The sequence below is a fragment of the Ambystoma mexicanum genome, chromosome 9, assembly GCF_040938575.1.
Source record: "Ambystoma mexicanum isolate Mex_15411 chromosome 9, UKY_AmexF1_1, whole genome shotgun sequence".
Taxonomy (NCBI): Eukaryota; Metazoa; Chordata; class Amphibia; order Caudata; family Ambystomatidae; genus Ambystoma; species Ambystoma mexicanum.
This window is the reverse complement of record NC_090931.1, coordinates 1,512,887,290-1,512,910,206: the sequence shown is the minus strand read 5'-3', so window position 1 is coordinate 1,512,910,206 and position 22,917 is coordinate 1,512,887,290. Positions and strand designations below refer to the sequence as shown.

At 48.2% G+C, this 22,917-nt stretch overlaps 1 protein-coding gene across 2 annotated transcripts in view; it reads right to left on the bottom strand.

Annotated features, from left to right (window-relative positions):
• The window catches only part of LOC138489378 (zinc finger protein 345-like), a 74,975-nt gene that overhangs the window by 18,124 nt on the left and 33,934 nt on the right, over positions 1-22,917 (bottom strand). For both annotated transcript variants that reach the window (XM_069617094.1, XM_069617093.1), the window contains exons 3-4: positions 21,956-22,054; positions 7,702-7,794 (exon numbers count right to left, since the gene is read on the bottom strand). In XM_069617094.1, the coding sequence (XP_069473195.1) occupies positions 7,702-7,794; positions 21,956-22,054 (192 nt within the window). The remainder of the gene's footprint in view (positions 1-7,701; positions 7,795-21,955; positions 22,055-22,917) is intronic.

Genomic DNA, 22,917 nt, shown 5'->3' with positions numbered 1-22,917 from the left:
CGCAATAAAATGCAATCAAAACCAAAGGCTGAAACGAGACCGCATAAACTGAACAACCAATCCAGATACTTGACAAAGTGTCCTTCCCGTTATTATCGTGAGCAATTCCTGAGGTTTCGTTTAAATGCATTGAACACCAAAGAAATGCTGTGGCAATGAAAGAACAAAGACACAACGGACAACATATGTCAATATTGTTCGAGTGATATTGAGTCATTACAACATCTTGTTACAGTCTGTCCTGGGCTGAGTACTCACCGTACTTGTCATCTTGGGCTGTACGCACCCCAGGACAACGATATGGAAAATTGGTGGGTACGTGTGATTGCAGGGCATGAAATAAAACTATCCTGCGCACTGGTCAACTATTTAGACTCCATTATGACGAAAGTGATCAAAAGGTAATTACGGACAGTGAAAGTCGGATGGATGAGTGACTGCCTCTCGCTCCCTTTATGATTGTTTTCTTATATAAATTTGATTTAAAAAGTAACGTTAACACTTTAGTTTTGCATGAAAATTGGGTACTTGATGAGTTACTTGATTCTGTTGATGAAGTTCAGGTGTGACGATTTATTTGTAACAAAAGTCAAGATTCATAACTGAACAGTTGTGATAGCCAAACTGAAGTTTCAATAAAATAAAAAATTAACAGGTTTTGGAAAATGAGAATGTAAAGAAATGACATCAATTTAAGCAGCACAGCTGTGCATTTCTGGAAGGACCATTATAAAAAATAAATAGATAAAAGCCAGACAAGTATTTGATTTTTAAAAGTCTTAAAAGTTTAAACATATTAATGGATTTAATGAAGTTGCCGAGGTTGGAAGGATCTTCACTCTGCAGATTCCCAGTAACTACACATTAACTCACCTGTGGAGCTGTCGGGATCGATTTTCTATTAATGTCCTGATCATTGTTAGTGTAGGTCGTTTCATCAAAATATTGTCAAATAATCGGGCGCTGTTGCTCACAACGAAGATGGCCATCTGATTGAGAGCTCCCGCTCCAACAAAGAATCCTTGGATCAGACATCCTGTTAGATGCCGCCCGGAGTGCTATAAATCAAGGCACAGATGGTCTAAGCACTCGACCGTAACTCTGGAAAATCCTGGGCAGCTGCGTGCGTGCTGACCGAAGTTCTGCCCGTTTCAACCTGGGCCGGCCCATGCTGTGAGCGCGATCCGCCCGAGAGCTCCGTGGAGAAGTCACCAGCGGCAGCGGACGCGAGGAGGCGTGGGGCCGCAGAGGGGAGGAGCCTGTGCTTGTGGACCGCGATGAACCCACGCGCATGGCTGGGGACTGTGCCGCGGGCTGAGGGGGCGAAGCAACATCGGCGATCTAGGCACCTGCCTGCGGCTGGACTGGGGGCCGCCCTGTGTCCTCTGGAGCCCTGGAGTGTGTGGTCGGCACGCGGTGCGCTTGGACCCGCTCAGGAGGCGGTGCGCAAAGAAACAAGTAAGGAGGCCGTGGAGCGGCGGTTGGGGGGAGGGAGCCCATCCACCTAGACACATACGCTGGGGGCCCGATTTGACTCCCCCCACCTCCGCTGTTTGGGGACTGGTCGCGTTCGGCCCGGCTTCTCTGTGGGAACTGGCGCATTCAGAGTTGTGCATCTCCGTATCCCAGCGGGCACCGGGCTGTGAATCATGGACTTGCTCAAGCTCGCTGGGACAAGCTGGGTTGGGCTCTGGTTGAGGCACCCGGCCTGAAAATCCTTCCATACCAGGTCCCAGGTTTTCTCCCCATAGTGGCAACATCCGCCCGTATCTGACTGGAGGGGCTGGGTGGGGGTGAGAGCCCACCGGGAATCTACTTGCTTCGGCTGGCGCGGCCTCCTTCCCCTTGCTGCTCCGACGGTTGCTGTGTTGGGCTGCCGGCCTGCTCAACCTACAGTGTGCACGTGGCCATCATCTCACAAGCGCCCTAATAGACAACTGAAGGTGGGCAAACCCCAGACTCAACCTGTGAAGAGCCCATATTGGCCCTCCAATATAATTAATGCGCAGGAAGCTCCCTGGAAACTCCTGGCTGATAACGCCACTAGACTGCTCCATATTCGTATCCTTTCTTAAATATACGTGGGAGAACACAGTCCACTGGCGGTGGACACCCCCTGATCCCCTGGAACCTTTTTCAGGCTCCCTCTGTGAGAGTGCGAACCTCCCTACAACGTGTGTCAAAGGGGAAGGAAGAGGGGCAGAATAATACTAAAGAGCAGCACGATATCCAACATCATGAGCGAAACACAGAAACCTGGAAAAGGAGGCAAGACCCCCAGCAATAAGAAAAAAGGCCCAATGGACGCCTACACAGGTGGCCAACCCCAGACTACAGCTGTAGATGTACACACCAACACTAAAGAGGCCCTGGACACTGAGGGTGAGGAACAGGAAGACAGGCAAACAACAATAGATCAAAATGGGTTCTGTGCAGTGAACATTAAGTTAGACGACATAGTATTCACTATAGGCTCTCTTAAAGAAAAGGTCGAAAAAGAGAGTGCATGTGTCACGGAAACGGAGAACAGAATAAGCACTAACAAGGATGCCATAGCACACCACGGCCGAGACATCAACCAGCTCAAGGAGGCCATGTCAAAAATGCAAAACAAGTGCGAGGACCTGGAATCGCGATCGAGGCGTAACATCCGGGTAGTGGGAGTGACAGCATCATTCGGCAAGGGCCAAATGGAGAAGCAGCTTGAAGCATTACTTAAATCCATATTCGGACCAGAGGCGTTCTCAGAGCATTTCCTAGTTGAAAGGGCACATCGCACTTTGGCCCCGACCCCTAAACCAGGTGCGCCGCCGCGCACGATAATTGCGAGACTCCTTAACTACAGGGACAGAGACACAATCCTACGGATGGCGAGGGAGGCTGGAACACTTCAACACGAAGGGAGCCGTATACACATATACCCAGATTTCTCTGCTGGGGTTCAAGCCAGTAGAAGATCCTATGAACCGGTTAAAAGACTCCTCAGAGAACGCCAAGTGTCATACGCCCTGATGTTTCTAGCCAAGATGAGAATTCAGCACGCGGGAAGGGCACACTTCTTCGAGTCCCCGGCTGAGGCCACGCAGTACATTGAGACTTCTATGCCTCTTCCTCCCAGAGGGGGCAGACCGGCACAAAACAACAGGTCCAGACCGGAGGACTAAGACACACGTGTTGTTGTTTGCATATTTGTAGGGCCGCTGTGCCATCTGGAACTCAGATTCAAGGAAAAATGGCCTGGGCGGCTCCATCTAAGATTATTACTGGAGTGTTGGGGCCAAATTGGCGGTCATGTGGAGCAACATGTCCACCCCTGGAATGCTCCATCAGTTAACTGGGGTATATCATCAAGTTGGGGGTGATGATGTGGGAGGGAGGGAGGGAGGGAGGGGAGAGGGGAGGGAGGGGAGAGGGGACCGGAGTGAATGGTGGCCCTGTAGTGGTACTGGCCACTTACGAGGTAATGAAACGGATTGCTTCCACCGCAAAGTATTGAGTTTTGTTGGACTGTTGATAAAGGTTTATTGTTGGGTTAATGTTAAAAAGTGGTTGCTTGGAGACTGCTAATGTCCAAATCGCATGGCTTTTATTGCTTTAATATACGAAATGGAGTAATGATTTCCTTGTCCGACTCATGGGTGATGGGCTAAAGATAAAACTGTTAACGTGGAACGTGAGGGGAGTGAATAACCAGATGAAGGTCAGAAAAATCGGTAACTATGTCACTAGGCATGGCCCCAACATCCTAATGCTACAGGAAACCCATGCAACGGGAACAAGCAACCTTCATATCCTTCCTAAATGGGGAAACGTAAGGTTCCATACTACATGCTCCTCACAATCCAGGGGGGTCATTACCATTATACATCCAAGTTTGGGATTCAGGCTGGAGGGCCATAGGGTTGACCAGGCCGGTAGGTATGTCATGGTTTGGGGGAAGGTGGCCACCAAATGCTCCTGGTTAACACATATGGTCCGAACATAGACAACCCTACTTTTTACATGGATGTTTATCAGATAATCACTTCACTCGATATTCCCAATGTGAACTTGGGGGGTGGGGGGGGGGGACTTTAATGTTGCTCTAGACCCGGTACTTGATAGGTCCTCGAAAATCATCAGATCCCCGAGCAAGACAGCCTTAGCGCTGAATCACATACTTTCGCAAATGTTCTTAGTGGACGCCTGGCGGGAAACTCACCCGGGGGACAGAAAATATACATAATATTTGTCGGTTCACGACTCAGAGTCCAGAATCGTTTATTGGCTGGTGTCCACAGCAATAAAGACATGCAAGATTCTTCCCCGCACACTTTCCGACCACTCCCCAGTGATACTTGAGCGGACATTACAAGATGGTCCCAGCCCTCTAAAAAGGTGGAGAATGCCAGGTGGGATCCTTGCTGACCCGGGGGTGGCGGAACCTCTTCATACTGAATTAGAGGAATTTTTTACCAATAATATGGTATCGGTAGAGAGGTACTCTACAGTATGGGAATCCTTCAAAGTGTGGGTTCGAGAGGTTCTGATGTCCAAATCAGTCAGTATGCTGAAAGGGACCCGGGCTGAACTAACGACCATAGAGGACAAACTGGATACATTGGGAAAAAAATACACTCGCATGCAGAATACTGAAATACTATACACGCTAATCTTCAGGAGTTTGATAGACTAGCCATCAGAGAAGTACGCTATATTGCGGCCCCCATGCGGGCGCGCAGGTATGGGGATGGTAATAAGGCGGGTAGAACGCTGTCTAATCTACTTAAACACGATAAACAGCCCCACCATATTGCTAGTATACAAACTACACAAGGGGAAGTACTCCTGAAAGACAAGGATATTAATGGGGAATTCGTTGAGTTTTATAAAAACTTATATTCAAACAAGGACAAGAAGTCACAAACAGAAATTGGAGCATATATTGAGGCTCTCGCCCTTCAAAACTCCCCGAAGAAGAGCGATTGGCAATGGATCAGCCAGTAACGGCGGAAGAAATAACAGAAGCAATCAAGGCTCTGTCATCGGGTAAAGCACCAGGGTCAGGTGGACTGGGGGCCGAATTTTATAAAGAGTTCCACACGGAACTGGTCCCGGTGCTGATGCAGGTATGGGAGGAATCTATAGGTAGCAGCATGCTACCCCCCCCACTATGAGAGAGGCTATAATTACAGTACTTCCTAAGCCGCGTCGACCACCGCAGGACGTCTCCTCTTACAGGCCCCTCTCTCTTATAAATACCGACGCCAAGATCTTTGCAAAGGTGCTGGCTAATCGTCTCTTACCCGTTATCCCCACACTAGTACACCCTGACCAGAACGGGTTTATCCCCACAAGATCCTCTTCCCTGAATCTCTGCAGGCTCTTTGGCATAATGGCACAAATAGACCCAGGCCGGAATGCGGTGGCCATATCCCTAGAAGCCGAACAGGCCTCCGAATCGGTGTCATGGGCATATCTCCTTACTGTACTGAAGGCATTTGGGGTGGGCCCCAATTTCATTAGATATGTTAAACTATTGTATACGGACCCAGGGGCTTGGGTGTTGACCAACAGATCCATTTCCGAATTCTTCCTGCTAGGTAGGGGCAGTAGACAGGGCTGCCCTTTCTCCCCCACTATTATTCGCATTAACTATAGAACCTATGGCGGCTGTGACATTCAGACAGGGGAATTAGCATGAAAGGGTTTACTCAGCTGATATTGTACGCTGACGACACTTTATTATATGTCCGCCAACCGGAAATAAACCTGGCACCGATCATGGCCGAAATACAGGAATTCGCGGAGTATTCAGGGTACACCGTTAATATGGCTAAATCAGAGATATTCCCACTCACACCCACTACCAAATGCCCCGACGATACCCAAGGCCTTATGTGGTCGGAACACCACATCAGATACTTAGGAGTTCTCGTATCCAGAGAAAAGAACACACTGTACATAGACAATCACGAAAACGCATTGCAAGCAATACACACAAAATTACAGATGTGGGGACGCCTCCCTATCTCGCTCTATGGCAGAGTAGCCGTCCTCAAGATGGTCGTCCTGCCCAAGTTACTCTACCTCTTTGTCAACATCCCCATATGGCCGGGCAGGTCCTTCTTCGTCAGGCTCCGTTCCATGGCGGTGACATTCCTTTGGAATGGGAAACCAGCAAGGATAGGGTGGGAGAAAATGACGGAGCCATACGCCTCAGGTGGATTGGCCGCCCCCCGACTTCGAGCTATACTACTATGCTTCCCAGGCTCAATTTGAAAAGTATTGGTACAATGTCACGACCAGAACACCCCATACATGGATAGAGGAATACACCACACACCCCACGAACATACAATCAGTCATCTTTGATTCGCAATACAGGAACACCTGTGACTATAACCCGGTGAGTTGCACTATCAGGGCATGGGAGGCCATATACAGGAAACAAACTCGAGACACCCTATAACCCAGATATCCCCCTCTGGAATTTCCCAGGCATCTCGCCCACCCATGACATCAGCATACAGGAATCCTGGGATCCACACCAGGAGATGAAATTAGGTGATATGTTCATTGATGGGAGGTTTGCAACCTTGGGGGAGCTGGCGCGAGCACTGGGAGGCGGGCCGCTAAAAACACTGTAATATTACCGTATGAAAGCTGCCTTTTAGAAGAGGTGGCCGCTCTTCCCAGACGAACCCTCCCCACACCCATGTATACACAGCTAATACCTGCTGAGGGGGGCCTGGGGATCTCCAAACTGTATGAGGCAGTACAGGCCAATAACCCTACGGTAAATCGTATTAAAGAAAAATGGGAAAGGGACCTACAGGTATCTATAGAAGATGGGAAATGGGCCAGGTACTGCTCCCTTACCAAGAACATCTCGCTCAACGCTGGCCTTCGGCTAATTCAATTTAAAATTCTAAATAAATAGACTACACTACACGCCGGAAAAACTTGCACAATTTGCAGCTGAAGGCTCGGATGCCTGTTCCAAGTGCAGTGCGCCCCGCGCCAGAGCCCTACACATGTATTGGGAGTGCCCAGTGGTGGCCACGTTTTGGTACGAGGTGGCTGAGATGCTGGAGGAGATAGCGCAGGTCCCCCCTGTGTTGACTCCGCAGAAATATTTATTTGGAGATATTGGCAAGTGCTCAGAGAAGGTTAGAAGACGGTTTAACATTTCATGTGCGGCGGCCAAAAAATGCATATTACTGAAATGGAAAGACAAGGGGCCACCCAGCATGGTACAATTTCTTCGTGAATTAACATATGTCAATTAGACGAAAGAACAATATGTACTGACACGCCCGACAGCATGTAGACCGAAAGACATATGGGGCCCGTTCAGGGGGTATCTGTGCAATATGCTCTCGTATGACGAAGAATCCATGTAACTTTCATTATATGTACGAAACACATGATGTATATTGTTGCGTTATTGATATGCGAGTTGAAATGGCAATGCAGTTCTCTATGTGACCACGAATAAAAAGAGTTTTAAAAAAATAAAAAAATATTGTCAAATAAACAATAAAATGCTAAAACACTACATCATAAACAATGGGGGCTATCATATAACTGGTCCTGGAGCAGAGGAGGATGACTCTAGGATTTAAGTGTAAGAGAAGGCACGCTCCCTCAGCACCTAAAGTGGCCTCTTGTAAACACCAAACACTGCAGTATCCTGGTAATTACACATCATTTGCTCACCTGTGGGAGGGCTTTGACGTTTCTCACTGTTCCGATCATCAATGCAGTAGGGGGCTTCCTCCTCTTTTATGCAGAATGAAATAATTTCATGTCCTGTGATATAATTAAAACGAGAAGTATAACAGAATGATTAAGATCAGGGATGTTTTTACAGGGGAAAAATACATTGGGATAACGATGCACAGTTTATGTTTATATCAAACACCTCTATATTTAGCTGCCGTGGAACAAAGGATATCTGCCTACGTCTAATAAGTGTCAGCTGACACCAACAGATTCAATCAACCCGTGTTTGTCCATCAAGAGTCTGACCAAAGCCTGCATAGACAGGGATTCAATCACCCTGTGCACGTCCAGCAGAGAGATTTGATTTGTATATGTCGATCATTTGAAGTGCACGCCATAGTCTTTCTCTGAGTGAATTAATACAGGACATAGTCAAATTACACAAAAAGGCCCTCTTATAGAACAGTCATCCAGGAACGGTCCATTCAAGTGCCAGCAGTCTAACAACCCAACAACTCAGGAGGCTCTGTAACAAGAAGTGACGGACAGCAGTGGCAGAATCACTAAAAACAAGACTTAATTCTGGCTTTCTAACTTCTTAACCACGACCAACATGACATCCGCTCACCAACTCGCCACGACCAACATCGCACCAACTTTCCATCCCGCCACAACCAACATCGCACCAACTCACCAAAACTAAAATGCATCACAAGCAGCAATGCATCGACTCACAAGCAGCAATTCATCAACTCACTAACCGCAACCAACAATGCATCAACTCTTTGACAAAACACAATGATACATTTTATGTTTAAGAGATATCTTTACTCCAACAGCAAACCATTTAAAAAAGATATGGTTACGAAGCTAGGTGGAACAACATTTCAGAGTAACGGAATAAAGCGAATGCACGGAGGTGGGCATTATGAGTGTTGAAAAGGTTTTAACTATTTGCAATGACCACTTCTTTCGTTATGGAAAACATTGTTGTGGGTAGTTGTAGGTTTGAGAGAGCATTTGCGATACATTTTATATGAGACTTGCAAATTTGCTGCAGATTGGTGAAACGGTGTGGAATTGTATAGGGAACATAGGCTTTGCCACAAACCCACACATTTTCATATAATACAATACATTACACACACTGGTTTTAAAAACCTTATAAAACATTACATCATTTTAAAATTACTGAAACAGTGTTACCCTATAATAAGATATTCCATAAAATCTCATCCTCCCCAGCATAGGTCATATTATTCACATTTTGAAAGAGCTGCCAGCGCTCACTATTAAAAAGGTGGCTAATAGATCAACAGATGTTTTAGAGACTAGATTATAAACATCTGTTTACAACCCCTACATGATATAGCAGCTTTCAAGTAACTGACCTAGCACCTATGATTTCGAGAGTAGGCAGTGCATTAAATTTACCGTAATCGCATTTCTGATGCTTGTATCTGCTTCGATACACATTCTGTGCATAGGCCAACATCTAGTGGTAGTTGCAGAGTATTACATGACTTGTTTTCGAAACTCGAAAAGGGACGTCGACTGGGCGGGTTTGTAACACTATTCCTAGTGCGACGTCTAGTGTACCCATGGTCCTTCGCACGTCGAGGTCTCTCAGCTTGGTTTGTTTCTGAAATGAGGGTGCATGAAGTGCTCGTGTGAGTACAAGAAAGATAGGGTACAAAATTTAAAGATGGAAAACATCTATGCGCCTTCAAACTCCAGGAGGGGAGGAAGGGAGGGCGGATGTGAATCTAAGCAGATACAATCATCAAAAATATAATTACGCTGCAGAATGTATGCCTTCTGAGGCTTGTGGATCTGCTTAGATCACATGCTATGCATAGCCTAGTGGAGCAGTATCTAGAGAAGTTACTTAACCTGGTAATTTTCTTTCGACTGGATGTTCCTCCCACATATTCCTCATCTTTGATACTCGTTGTCCAGCTTCAGCTGCTTCTGAAAAATAATTTCGGCAGAGGGCACTGTGCGTCGATGGCGCTGAGTCAATGTCCCTCGAAGGCCTCCGTCGAGGAGGTCATCAAAGGCATATATAGCACGTGCAGCGCCCGTTGGTCTCAGTTCTGTTTTTCCCTCCTCTTGCAGCAGAGATATCTGTAAAACACTGGAGTAACCATACTCAGCCTTGATGGAACGGAAGCTGTAATGTCACAGGAAATTCTTCTGAGGGGTAGGGTGGGAGGGCGATGAGGAATACGTAGGAAGAACATCCAGTCGAAAGAACGTTACCTGGGGAAAGTACCTTGTTCTTCGAATGGATTGTATCCTCCCACGTATTCCTCATCTTTGACAGACTCCCAAAGCAGTGTTATGTTTGTAGGAGGGAGTAGAATTGGAATTTATACATTTTCATGGATAGAGTGAAGGACTGCCTTGCCAAAAGAACCCTCCTGGCTGAGGGAAGAATCCAGGGAATAATGCTTGGTGAACGTGTGTATGGAAGACCAGGTTGCCGCTTCACAAATTGTTCCGATTTGTACACCCCTTTGAAGGGCCGTAGCTGTAGCCATGCCCCAGGTGGAATGAGCTCTGATGGTCTTTTCCATCTAGACAAGGAGCCTCATTACGAGTAAGGAGGTAATGAAAAAAGGAAGGGGAAACGGCATTACCGGAATCGTTAACGGGACCGGGCCATTACGAGCCGACAACCCGCCAATACCGCCACCACCCCTACCGTGCCCCTTCTTACCGGAATGGGCGCATACCGGGACGCCGCTAACAGGAGGACATCACGAGTTATGCGGGCATGCACTTACCGGCATCCCGAAGGCGGTACATAGGGCCTGCACGACGGCGGCAATACAGACATCACGGACATCCCGTAAATAGCAACCTGCAGGGTAGACAACTGCCACAGGTGCACACAATCACCACAGGTGGAGTCAATGGAGCCTGTCCCAGTACAAAAGGATTACACCCACACACCACACCCCTTCCTGTACCAAAATGATCCCACTAGCTGTTGCAATCATGGGGCTGGAGGACATGTCTGTACTGCTACAACAACAGCAACAACAACAACTACAGGCAGCACAGAGGAGATGCAGGAGGAGAAGGAGGGTGAGACAGGCCCAGCAGGTTCCACCAGTGCAGCCAGTGGTGCCACGTAGGCAGCCACCAATCCCTCGCATCAGACCCAGTCCATTCAATCTAACCCCTGAGCAGATCCACACCCTGTACCGGTTGGACCAGGACACCATCACCACCATAGTGGACATGATACACAACGACATTGTCAGCCTGATAGAAATCCGCACTGCCACCCCCCCTCTACTAAAGGTTGGCGTCTGTGCTCCACTTCCTGGCCACAGGCACCCACCAGCACAGAGTGGGGCAGCTGCATGGCAGATCACAACCACTCTTGTCTCGCATGCTGACCCAAGTGCTTGATGCCCTCCTGAAGCATGCAAGCATCCACATTACCCTACCACAGACTGGCCAGGAGCTCGCTGACACCAAAGTAGGCTTCCATGCACTGGCAGGCATGCCCAATTGCGTTGGTGCCCTCAACTGCACCCATGTAGAATTGGTGGCCCCTCATGCCAATGAGGCGGTGTACCGCAATCACAAGCAATACCACTCCATCAATGTGCAGATGGTATGTGACTCCAGCAAGATCATCACACAGTGTTGCGCCCGATATCCCGAATCTGCACATGATGCCATGGTGCTGCGTAACTCCACGCTATCCCGCTAGATGGAGCAACATGCTGGACGACGTGCCTGGCTGCTCGGTAAGTTGCCCGACTGGGCCATGGCAGTGCATTGGGGTTGTGAGGTGGGAGGATGCATACTCCACCTGAGTGGGATTGGCGGGGTGCATACTCCACCTGGGTGGGATTGGGGGGGGGGGGGTGTATACTCCACCTGGGTGGGATTGGGCGGTGAGTGGACAGTGCACTCAGAGCTAAACACTGTTGTCCTGAACATCCCAACCTGAATGTGACACGTCAATGCCATACATAAGAACAATGCTGCACATCAATGACAACATGCCAGACGCACAAGCAGGCCACCATGGGCATGTCAAGCGATGCATGACTAAACATGATTACAACTGTGCCAATGCCGCTAGTGTGATTAGGTACAGAGTAGCATAAACTGCAATAATGGGGGGCAAGACATTGTTCCGCATCCACAGTACATCCGCATCAGCATGCAAGTGAACACCCTGCATCATCTGTACAACGCAATCCACACTAGTAGACCATTGTGCAGTACACAATGCATCAAATGAACCTGTGTGCATACATACAGGGACATGTGCATGTCAACACCAAATAGCTGCAGCCATGGCCGTTAATCCTAAAGGTGTCAGCTCAGATATTGACTCACACATACCTCTTTGTGCTCCCATGCAGGTGATGGAGGCTATCCCTTGAAGCCGTGGCTACTTACCCCTGTACGGAACCCGCATAACAGGCACGAAGGGAGTACAATCGGGTTCATACCGTACCCGTGTTGTGATTGAGCAGACCTTTGGCCTGTTGAAGGCACGGTTCTGCTGCCTAAGCAGGTCTGGTGGAGCACTCCTTTATGGCCCTGAGAAGGTGGCAAAGATCACTGTGTCATGCTGCACAACATGTGCATCCGGAGAAACGTACCACTGCCCCCTGACATTGACATGCATGCACCGGGTGAGGATGAGGATGATGATGGAGGAGAAGCAGCACCCCTGGCAGTATGTGATGCACAAGATGGCAGTGCTGTATGCCAATCACTGATTGACGATTACTTCTGAACCACAGGGACGTTGATGGTTATGTGTCAGTACTACACTGAGCACTGGGACCGTGTGGACATGGACACAGGGTGTGTGGGGAGTTGGGCACTGTGCGCTGTCATGAATAGAATGAACACACAAAATGAACAATGTCCAGGCATGAAACGATTTTGAACACAACGGGTGTATTAAGAAAAAAACAACAATATAGTGCTTCCTCCCTCCACCACTCACACGCCCTACCCCTCCCCCAAAACACCCAAACACCCCATACCTCCCCAAACACCTCATACTCCCCCAAACACCCCATAACCCCCCCAAACACCTCATACCCCCACAAACACCCCATACCCCCACAAACACCCCATAACCCAACCCAAACCCATACCCCCAATAAACACCTCCTTAATCCCCTCAACACCACCAACACCACCACCTTCCCCCTCACCCATTGTCATCCCACACATGATGTGTGGGGACTGGCTATTTCCGGACTTTTTTTGTGTCGGGGGCAGCATTTCTGTGTGCCTTGCACTGCGCCTCGTCATCCGCACAGGGCTTGAGGGAGTCAAGCTAGCAGGTGTGGTCGATGGGGTGGAGGTGGATGGATTTTGCGCCGCCGGTGCAGGTTGTTGGTGCTGCATGTGTTCCAGCATCCTGTTTAGGATCTGTGTGACTGCCACCAAACTGTCACATATGATTATGGCACTCTAATTGATGGCCGCAATGGTTCCAGCATTCACCTCCTAGATATCACGCCGTGTTTGCTCACCCTCGGGCACATACTGGCGCACCAGTTTGATCATCGAGTCCTGGCGGGCCTCTACCCTCGACAGGCGTGCCACCATGTCAGTGGGGGCTGTGGAGGTGGAGGGTGCTGCGGATGGCTGGGCCATTGCAGGGCTGGCCTCTGAGGTGCTCGTCAGATGCAGACTCTGCAGTTGAACCGCTGGTTCCTGCATGGGGCTGGACGGTGTGCCCTGTGTGGGGTGGTGTGGGGGGGGGGGGGTCGACGGGTGCTTGGTGTGTGTGGACATTCGACATAGATGGTGCCATCAATGTCCTCATATTCCTCCACATGCACATCCACATCGCTGAGGGGGGCTATGGCTGCTGCCTCACCCACTGAACTGGTGGCAGCGGACTACGTGCCATCAGCCTCACCTTCAGCAGTTGTTGCCAGCTCAGTCTTTGCAGTCTCGTCCGCTGCTATCTCCTCCTCAGCTGGCCTGGCCTGTACAGGTACCCTGGGTTGCACCCTGGCCCGTGGTGCTGCCCCCGAGGTGGAATGCCCAGTGCCCTCTGGTCTGGCCCTGGATGTTGATGCCCTTGGGGCAGGGTCCTGCCCTTCACCTTCTGCATCAGTGCCTTTGGGGGAACAAGAGATGCAGTGCATCAGTGATGGCGTTACATGCAAGATGCATGAGTTGGTGCTGTACAGTATTTAATTTCTCATGCATTGCATTCTTATAGGTGTGTCACACAGGGCACGGGGGGGGCATATTGGCATAAGCCGTGGCCTTTCCATTCGCTACTGATGTGTACCAGGGGGCATACCGTTGCATTGCGGTTTGCGTGATGTGCGACATGTGAATGATCCTTGTGTGTTGGGTGTCTGTTGGTAATGGGATTGGCATGCAGCATGCATTTCATTGTGCCAGGGTTTGGGCCTGCATCTGGACATGGATCTGTGTATGTTTGTATGATGGGCCATGCATTGGCTTGGCTCACTTTCACATCTGTTGTACTACGTCATGGTTTGGCGTACTGGAGTTTGCGGGGTCACTCACCTCCATCTCCCGATGTCACCGCACCCGTCTCCATTTCACCAAAGCCCTCTATGGACTCCATATGTATGGTGGTGCTGCAGGTCTCTTCCCAGCGCATCAATTTTACTGGTGAGTGGGCACCCCCGCCTGTGGCCATGGCCTCCCTGCGACTGGATGTCAGGATGTTATGGACCCATCGTTTTTTACAGTCTTTGACCGTGCGGGGGGGGGGGGGCGGTGCCAACTGCTGACACCTTACACGCAACCTCCTCCCATATTTCTTTTTTTCTTAGTTGGACTTCCATTTTGAGGTCGTTTGCAAAAACTTGATCTACACGGGCTGCAAGATCATCAGCCAGCATGTTGAACTCCTCATCAGAGAAGCGCTTCTTGCGCAGGCGGGGGGGGGGGGTAGTCTTGCGGGTAGCCTTGGACATGCTGGATGGTATGGCCCTGCTCACTCCTCTGTAGCACTGCTGGATTGAGAGGACTGCAATGGATTGTGTTTTTAAAGATGGCCGCCGGTGCATTTCCCATTCCGACGTGATGACATTACTTCCGGGTCCGTTAGTACGAGCCCGGTATTAGCATGATGTTATTACCGGGTCGTTATTAAGGGGTTGCTCCTTGGCGGAGGCGGTATCGGTGGGTCCCGTGATGGCGCCATTGGGGGGTTGGAGGGCCTTTAGCGGCATGGCGGAGCACGCGTGTTCGCGCACTCGTAATCTGCTGCTATTAGCGGTGTCAAGGGTGCACAAATGCGCTATTACCACCATGCCGGTAATGACTCAGTTTTTACCTCCATACTCGTAATGAGGCCCATGGTCTGTTTGGCAACAGCCTGACCTACCTTGTGTCCTGAATATCCAATTAAGAGTTGGTCTTCAATTAGCAACTTAGACATTCTGGAGATGTAAAAGCTTAACGCGCTCCAAGGGTCTAATCTATGAAGTCTTTCCTCTTCCTTACGAGGATGAGGTGGAGGTGGAGGATAGAAAGAAGGTAGAACAATTTTCTGATTCAAATGAAAGTCTGAAATGATTTTGGGCAAAAAGGAGGGTTTGACCCTTAAAACAACCCTGTCCTTGTGGAAGATCGTAAAGAGTGGCTTGGAAGAAAGTGACTGCAACTCGCACACTCTACGGGCAGGGTTGTTTTGAAGATTAATAACGTTAATGGACATGTGTGTAGAGGTTCAAATGGAGCACACATCAGGAATTGAAAACCAGATTAAGGTCCCAAACCGGAACCTGGAAAGGAGATGGAGGGAACACATTGGTGAGCCACTTTAGGAATTGAGTCACCAGTGGAATTTTGAAATAGGAACATTCCTCTGACGAGCACTTAAAAATGGACAGCGCTGCCAAGTAGCCTTTAATGGTACCAATCTGGAGGCCCAGATTAGCTAAAGATAAAACATCCAGAGTTTTACAAAGAAAAGGATCAACATTATTTTCCTTGCACCAGTTGCAAAACATATTCCAACGGCAATGGTACAAAGACTTTTTTGCTGGCCTTCTGGCCAAAAGCAACACCTCCATTACATCACCCGGGAGGTCCCAATCTTTATATCTCAGCCTTTCAGATACCAAGCGTGAAGGATGAGAGTCTTGACCTCGGGATGGAGAACCCCGACCTCCCTCTCGCGCAAGAAGGTCCTCTCTTTGTGGAGGACAGATGACATATCCAGAAGGTCCAAGTACCACGTCCTCCTGGCCCAATCCGGGGCAATTAGGTTCATGTGTTTCCCAAACCTTCTCAACCTCCCGATCACTGAGGAATGATGGGGAGTGGAGGAAACGCATAAAGGAGTGGAATCTACCAGTCCACTACGAACGCATCTCCTAGAGCTCCTCTCAGAGGACATTCCCTGAGGCAATATCTTTGCACTTCCTGTTGACCTGAGTCGCAAAAACAGATTTACTTGAGGGGTTCCCCAAAGGGTGAAGATTTCTTGAAGGACTTCCTGAGCTAGCTCGCACTCGTGGGAGACTGTGCTCTGCCTGCTCGGCGTGTCCTCCGCCATGTTATTCTACCCGGCTAGGTGAACTGCTGATCGGGAGATTCCTTCTTGAATTGCCCAATACCAGAGCTGCATTGCCTCTCTGCACAGTGGTAGTGACCCTACACCTCCTCTCTTGTTGAGGTAATGCATGGCCAGTGTGTTGTCTGTCATTATCATGACATTCTTTCCCCGGAAAGAGGGCAGGAAGGCCTTCAGCGATAGTCTGATTGCCCTCAGCTCCAACAGATTGATATGTAGTTTGGACTCTCATGGAGACCAATGACCGTTGACTGTCAGATCATTGGCATGGGCTCCCCACCCTGTGAGCGAGACGTCCGTTACTACTGTAATATCCGGCCATGGTTGCCAAAAGTGTTCTCCCTTCAGAATATTGTCCTCACAGGCCCACCACAGAAGATCCTGTGAGATCCTGCTCGGAACCTGAAATCGGTGCGACATCTTTCCTGAGCCCATTGAGTTCTTAGAGCCCACTGAAGGGATCTCATTCTCTGGCACCAGAAAAATACAGGAAGCCAGGAGGCTGAGCAACCTCAGAAAATCGAAAGCCGGTAGACTGTGGGCATTCTGAAATTTGGTCACCAGCTGAAGAATGTCTTGAGCCCTCACCTCGGGTGGCGAGCTCTTTCCCAAGGATGTATCTAGCACTGCGCCGATGTATTGGAGCTTTTGGGAAGGTGTCATATGGGACTTGTTGTAATTGAGGGGGAAGCCCAGTTTGTGAAGGAAGTGGCAAGTGACGGTAAGATGATCCCGGGCTTGTTTGGGAGAATGTGCCCTGATCAGCCAATCGTCCAGGTAGGAGTAGACGTGAATCCTCCCTCTCCTGAGACTCACTGCCACCACCGCCCTCAGTTTGGTGGAATCCCTCAGGGCGGAAGTCAGCCCGAATGGCAGAAACCGAAATTGATAATGAGAGCGGGCTACTGCGAACCTCAGGTATTTTCTGTGCTTGAGATGGATTGGCACATAGAAATAAGCATCCTGAAGGTCCAATGACACCAACCAATCCTAGAGTTGAAGGGCCTGAAGGATCTGAGGAAGAGAGGTCATCTTGAACTTGTCATTTCTGAGGAACTTGTTCAAGTATCTCAAGTCCAAGATGGGTCTCAGTCCTCTGTCCTTTTTGGGGATCAATAAATATGGGAAGTACCATCCCTTGTTCCTCTCCGCTACAGGCACTGGTTCTACAGCACCTTTCTCTAGCAGGGAAAGTCAGGGAGGCTTGTACGTCCTCCCTAAGCATGGATCAATCTAAGGTCAGGCAATTGATTTTAAAGAGTCACGTGACTCGTACATTACAACCTTCAGCTGGTCTCCTTTGAAAATGTCATCACGCAAAGGGCACCAGTGGGAAGGAACATCAGCCGTCTTATTTAAACATGCGCCTTCCTTCTGTGGCTTCACTGTATGAATATACCTTTGAAAATAAATTCCCAGCATGCACTTGCTAGCTTATCTTTGTGGTGGTTGTTATTACAGAATAGGTGTGTAGCCTTTCCTCCAATAGAAAAACCCCCTTCAAACTCACGACTGCAGAGATCATGAACTTGACAGAAACACTGTTGCAGATGGTTTGTCAGGTCACTCATGGCAGGTAAATTGGGTCTACTATGCTGGGGAAATGAGGGAGTGGTAGATTGTCATGGCAATGGTAGTCTCTTTCAATAGGCTTATGTGCAGGTTGCAGGACCTGGAACACACATTCACAGAACTGCACAGGGCATTTCTTGGTTATAGCTAGTAGGGGAAGGCAGTTGGGTTTCATAGTTCCGTCCACCATAGTAACGCAATGGCTTGGTCTTTGACTGTAGACATGGGCATTTTACATTTTATAATTTGGAAAGGCGTGCTCCACTGTTAAGCCCTGATAAGCATCTGTTGCTTTGGTAATCATGAGTTGTACAATTCTCGTCACTTATAATATGCTATCATACTTGCTGTACAAGTTGCAAGAAGTATCCAGAATTACTGGTAATGACCGATGACCAATCCTTTGGTTTTTCTAGTGTACTGCCACTATGTAACAACATGTTGTTCTCCTCTTCTCCACAGCAGTAACCCTTGCGATGCATAGAGCCTATTGTTACTTGCTGAAACACACTGATCATTGCTTGAAATACAGGTCTGTATCTTTTCCCCCATCCCTTTCTAATAGGCTGCTGCTCGCGTGATTGTTCTAATTTTGTAAGATCCTAGGCTATAAGGTGAGGATGATTGTACAGTTTAACAGACTCAGGGGATTTTGAGGACTTAAGTTCTTAAGTTTCCACCACCTCCATCTGTCACGCAACAATGCCATACTGCGAGGATCGGAGTTGGATGGTGATGAAACATAGGATTCCTAGGGAATCTGCCAGTTTTCGATGTAAAGCTGGGCAGATATTCTATAAATCCATGTAAATCACACCCGCCATGCCAACATGGCTGGTGGCATTTACACTTTTTTTCACCATGAAGTGCGATCAATGCATGTAAAGCTTGGTTCACCAGTTTATTATGTGAATTTTTAAAATGTTGTGTTGCATGCAATGAAAATTGCATGCAAGTTCCTGCGTGTGTGGTCCCTCTACGTGCAAGTACCACATTTCAGAAAGTGTGCATGAATGTACTTTTTAGAGGCCCACTGTAAATAAATTAGAAAAAAGCCATACGAATGATTGATTTTTAATCTTACAAAAATATTTCATTTTTATAAAAACAAACATGCTCAAAGATGGCACTCATTGGCAAAGCTAATCATCAATAGTTATATATCTGCTATAGTATACTATAACTCTCCCCATTCCAGTAACTACACGTTATTTGCTCACCTGTGGAACTGCTGGGGACTGGGCTATAGGTTGCTTCCGCTATAGTATACTATAACTCTCCCCATTCCAGTAACTACACGTTATTTGCTCACCTGTGGAACTGCTGGGGACTGGGCCATAGGTTGCTTCCGCTATAGTATACTATAACTCTCCCCATTCCAGTAACTACACGTTATTTGCTCACCTGTGGAACTGCTGGGGACTGGGCTATAGGTTGCTTCCGCTATAGCATACTATAACTCTCCCCATTCCAGTAACTACACGTTATTTGCTCACCTGTGGAACTGCTGGGGACTGGGCTATAGGTTGCTTCCGCTATAGTATACTATAACTCTCCCCATTCCAGTAACTACACGTTATTTGCTCACCTGTGGAACTGCTGGGGACTGGGCTATAGGTTGCTTCCGCTATAGCATACTATAACTCTCCCCATTCCAGTAACTACACGTTATTTGCTCACCTGTGGAACTGCTGGGGACTGGGCTATAGGTTGCTTCCGCTATAGTATACTATAACTCTCCCCATTCCAGTAACTACACGTTATTTGCTCACCTGTGGAACTGCTGGGGACTGGGCTATAGGTTGCTTCCGCTATAGTATACTATAACTCTCCCCATTCCAGTAACTACACGTTATTTGCTCACCTGTGGAACTGCTGGGGACTGGGCTATAGGTTGCTTCCGCTATAGTATACTATAACTCTCCCCATTCCAGTAACTACACGTTATTTGCTCACCTGTGGAACTGCTGGGGACTGGGCTATAGGTTGCTTCCGCTATAGTATACTATAACTCTCCCCATTCCAGTAACTACACGTTATTTGCTCACCTGTGGAACTGCTGGGGACTGGGCTATAGGTTGCTTCCGCTATAGTATACTATAACTCTCCCCATTCCAGTAACTACACGTTATTTGCTCACCTGTGGAACTGCTGGGGACTGGGCTATAGGTTGCTTCCGCTATAGTATACTATAACTCTCCCCATTCCAGTAACTACACGTTATTTGCTCACCTGTGGAACTGCTGGGGACTGGGCTATAGGTTGCTTCCGCTATAGTATACTATAACTCTCCCCATTCCAGTAACTACACGTTATTTGCTCACCTGTGGAACTGCTGGGGACTGGGCTATAGGTTGCTTCCGCTATAGTATACTATAACTCTCCCCATTCCAGTAACTACACGTTATTTGCTCACCTGTGGAACTGCTGGGGACTGGGCTATAGGTTGCTTCCGCTATAGTATACTATAACTCTCCCCATTCCAGTAACTACACGTTATTTGCTCACCTGTGGAACTGCTGGGGACTGGGCTATAGGTTGCTTCCGCTATAGTATACTATAACTCTCCCCATTCCAGTAACTACACGTTATTTGCTCACCTGTGGAACTGCTGGGGACTGGGCTATAGGTTGCTTCCGCTATAGTATACTATAACTCTCCCCATTCCAGTAACTACACGTTATTTGCTCACCTGTGGAACTGCTGGGGACTGGGCTATAGGTTGCTTCCGCTATAGTATACTATAACTCTCCCCATTCCAGTAACTACACGTTATTTGCTCACCTGTGGAACTGCTGGGGACTGGGCTATAGGTTGCTTCCGCTATAGCATACTATAACTCTCCCCATTCCAGTAACTACACGTTATTTGCTCACCTGTGGAACTTCTGGGGACTGGGCTATAGGTTGCTTCCGCTATAGTATACTATAACTCTCCCCATTCCAGTAACTACACGTTATTTGCTCACCTGTGGAACTGCTGGGGACTGGGCTATAGGTTGCTTCCGCTATAGCATACTATAACTCTCCCCATTCCAGTAACTACACGTTATTTGCTCACCTGTGGAACTGCTGGGGACTGGGCTATAGGTTGCTTCCGCTATAGTATACTATAACTCTCCCCATTCCAGTAACTACACGTTATTTGCTCACCTGTGGAACTGCTGGGGACTGGGCTATAGGTTGCTTCCGCTATAGTATACTATAACTCTCCCCATTCCAGTAACTACACGTTATTTGCTCACCTGTGGAACTGCTGGGGACTGGGCTATAGGTTGCTTCCGCTATAGTATACTATAACTCTCCCCATTCCAGTAACTACACGTTATTTGCTCACCTGTGGAACTGCTGGGGACTGGGCTATAGGTTGCTTCCGCTATAGTATACTAGAACTCTCCCCATTCCAGTAACTACACGTTATTTGCTCACCTGTGGAACTGCTGGGGACTGGGCTATAGGTTGCTTCCGCTATAGTATACTATAACTCTCCCCATTCCAGTAACTACACGTTATTTGCTCACCTGTGGAACTGCTGGGGACTGGGCTATAGGTTGCTTCCGCTATAGCATACTATAACTCTCCCCATTCCAGTAACTACACGTTATTTGCTCACCTGTGGAACTGCTGGGGACTGGGCTATAGGTTGCTTCCGCTATAGTATACTATAACTCTCCCCATTCCAGTAACTACACGTTATTTGCTCACCTGTGGAACTGCTGGGGACTGGGCTATAGGTTGCTTCCGCTATAGTATACTATAACTCTCCCCATTCCAGTAACTACACGTTATTTGCTCACCTGTGGAACTGCTGGGGACTGGGCTATAGGTTGCTTCCGCTATAGTATACTATAACTCTCCCCATTCCAGTAACTACACGTTATTTGCTCACCTGTGGAACTGCTGGGGACTGGGCTATAGGTTGCTTCCGTTTTTGTTTGCAGAATATAGTTAAATGAATAGTAAAATGTTATGACACTAAAGCATAAAGAACGAGACCATCTCATAACGCCAAGAGCTGCTTCTAGGATGAAAACGGAAGTGAGAAAACTAACACACACACACACACTCACACTCACACTCTCCCAGTAATCACACATCATTTGCTCACCTGTGGGTCCGACAGGGCTGCCACATCCATCACTGTTCAGATTGTCAATGCAATAGTGAGATTCTTCCTCTTTTATGCAGAATGAAATTATTTCATGCCCTAGGATATAATTAAAAGAAGTGTAACATAATGACAAAAAGATTAATATGGGGTGTTTAGTTAGGAGAAAAGTGCAGGATTCAATGTGAGAAGGATGGAATATTTACAGATAAAGCAAGCAACTCCACATTTAGCTGGGGTGGACGGATGAGATCTGAACACTTGCATACATCTAATAATGGTCGACCACAACTAAGTTTTAAATCACCCTGTCCTCGTCCATCAGAGGACCCAGGTCCAGCAGGTACAGAGGGTTCCAGTCACCATGCAAAGGAGAAAATGTCACGTTGCAAGCTACTATACAGCCATAAAAGGTCACTTGCCACCTCAATTGACCTCATAAGTACAGCACACTATTTCCTATTGACCAAATGTCAATTATCACTTGTGCCCCTCCCTCCTATATAACAATCCACCATAGTCAACTACTATCCAGCCAGCAGACACGGTGGGATCCCATCACCATTTGCGCGCCTATCAGAGCCTATTCAAGGCCAGCAGATACTGAGGGATGCAATCACCACGTGCACTCCCATCAGAGCCTACTCAATGCCAGCAGATACTGAGGGATCCAATCACCACGTGCACTCCCATCAGAGTCTACTCAATGCCAGCAGATACTGAGGGATCCAATCACCACGTGCACTCCCATCAGAGTCTACTCAATGCCAGCAGACACTGAGGGATCCAATCACCACGTGCACTCCCATCAGAGTCTACTCAATGCCAGCAGATACTGAGGGATGCAATCACCATGTGCACGCCTATCAGAGCCTACTCAATGCCAGCAGATACTGAGGGATCCAATCACCACGTGCACTCCCATCAGAGTCTACTCAATGCGAGCAGACACTGAGGGATCC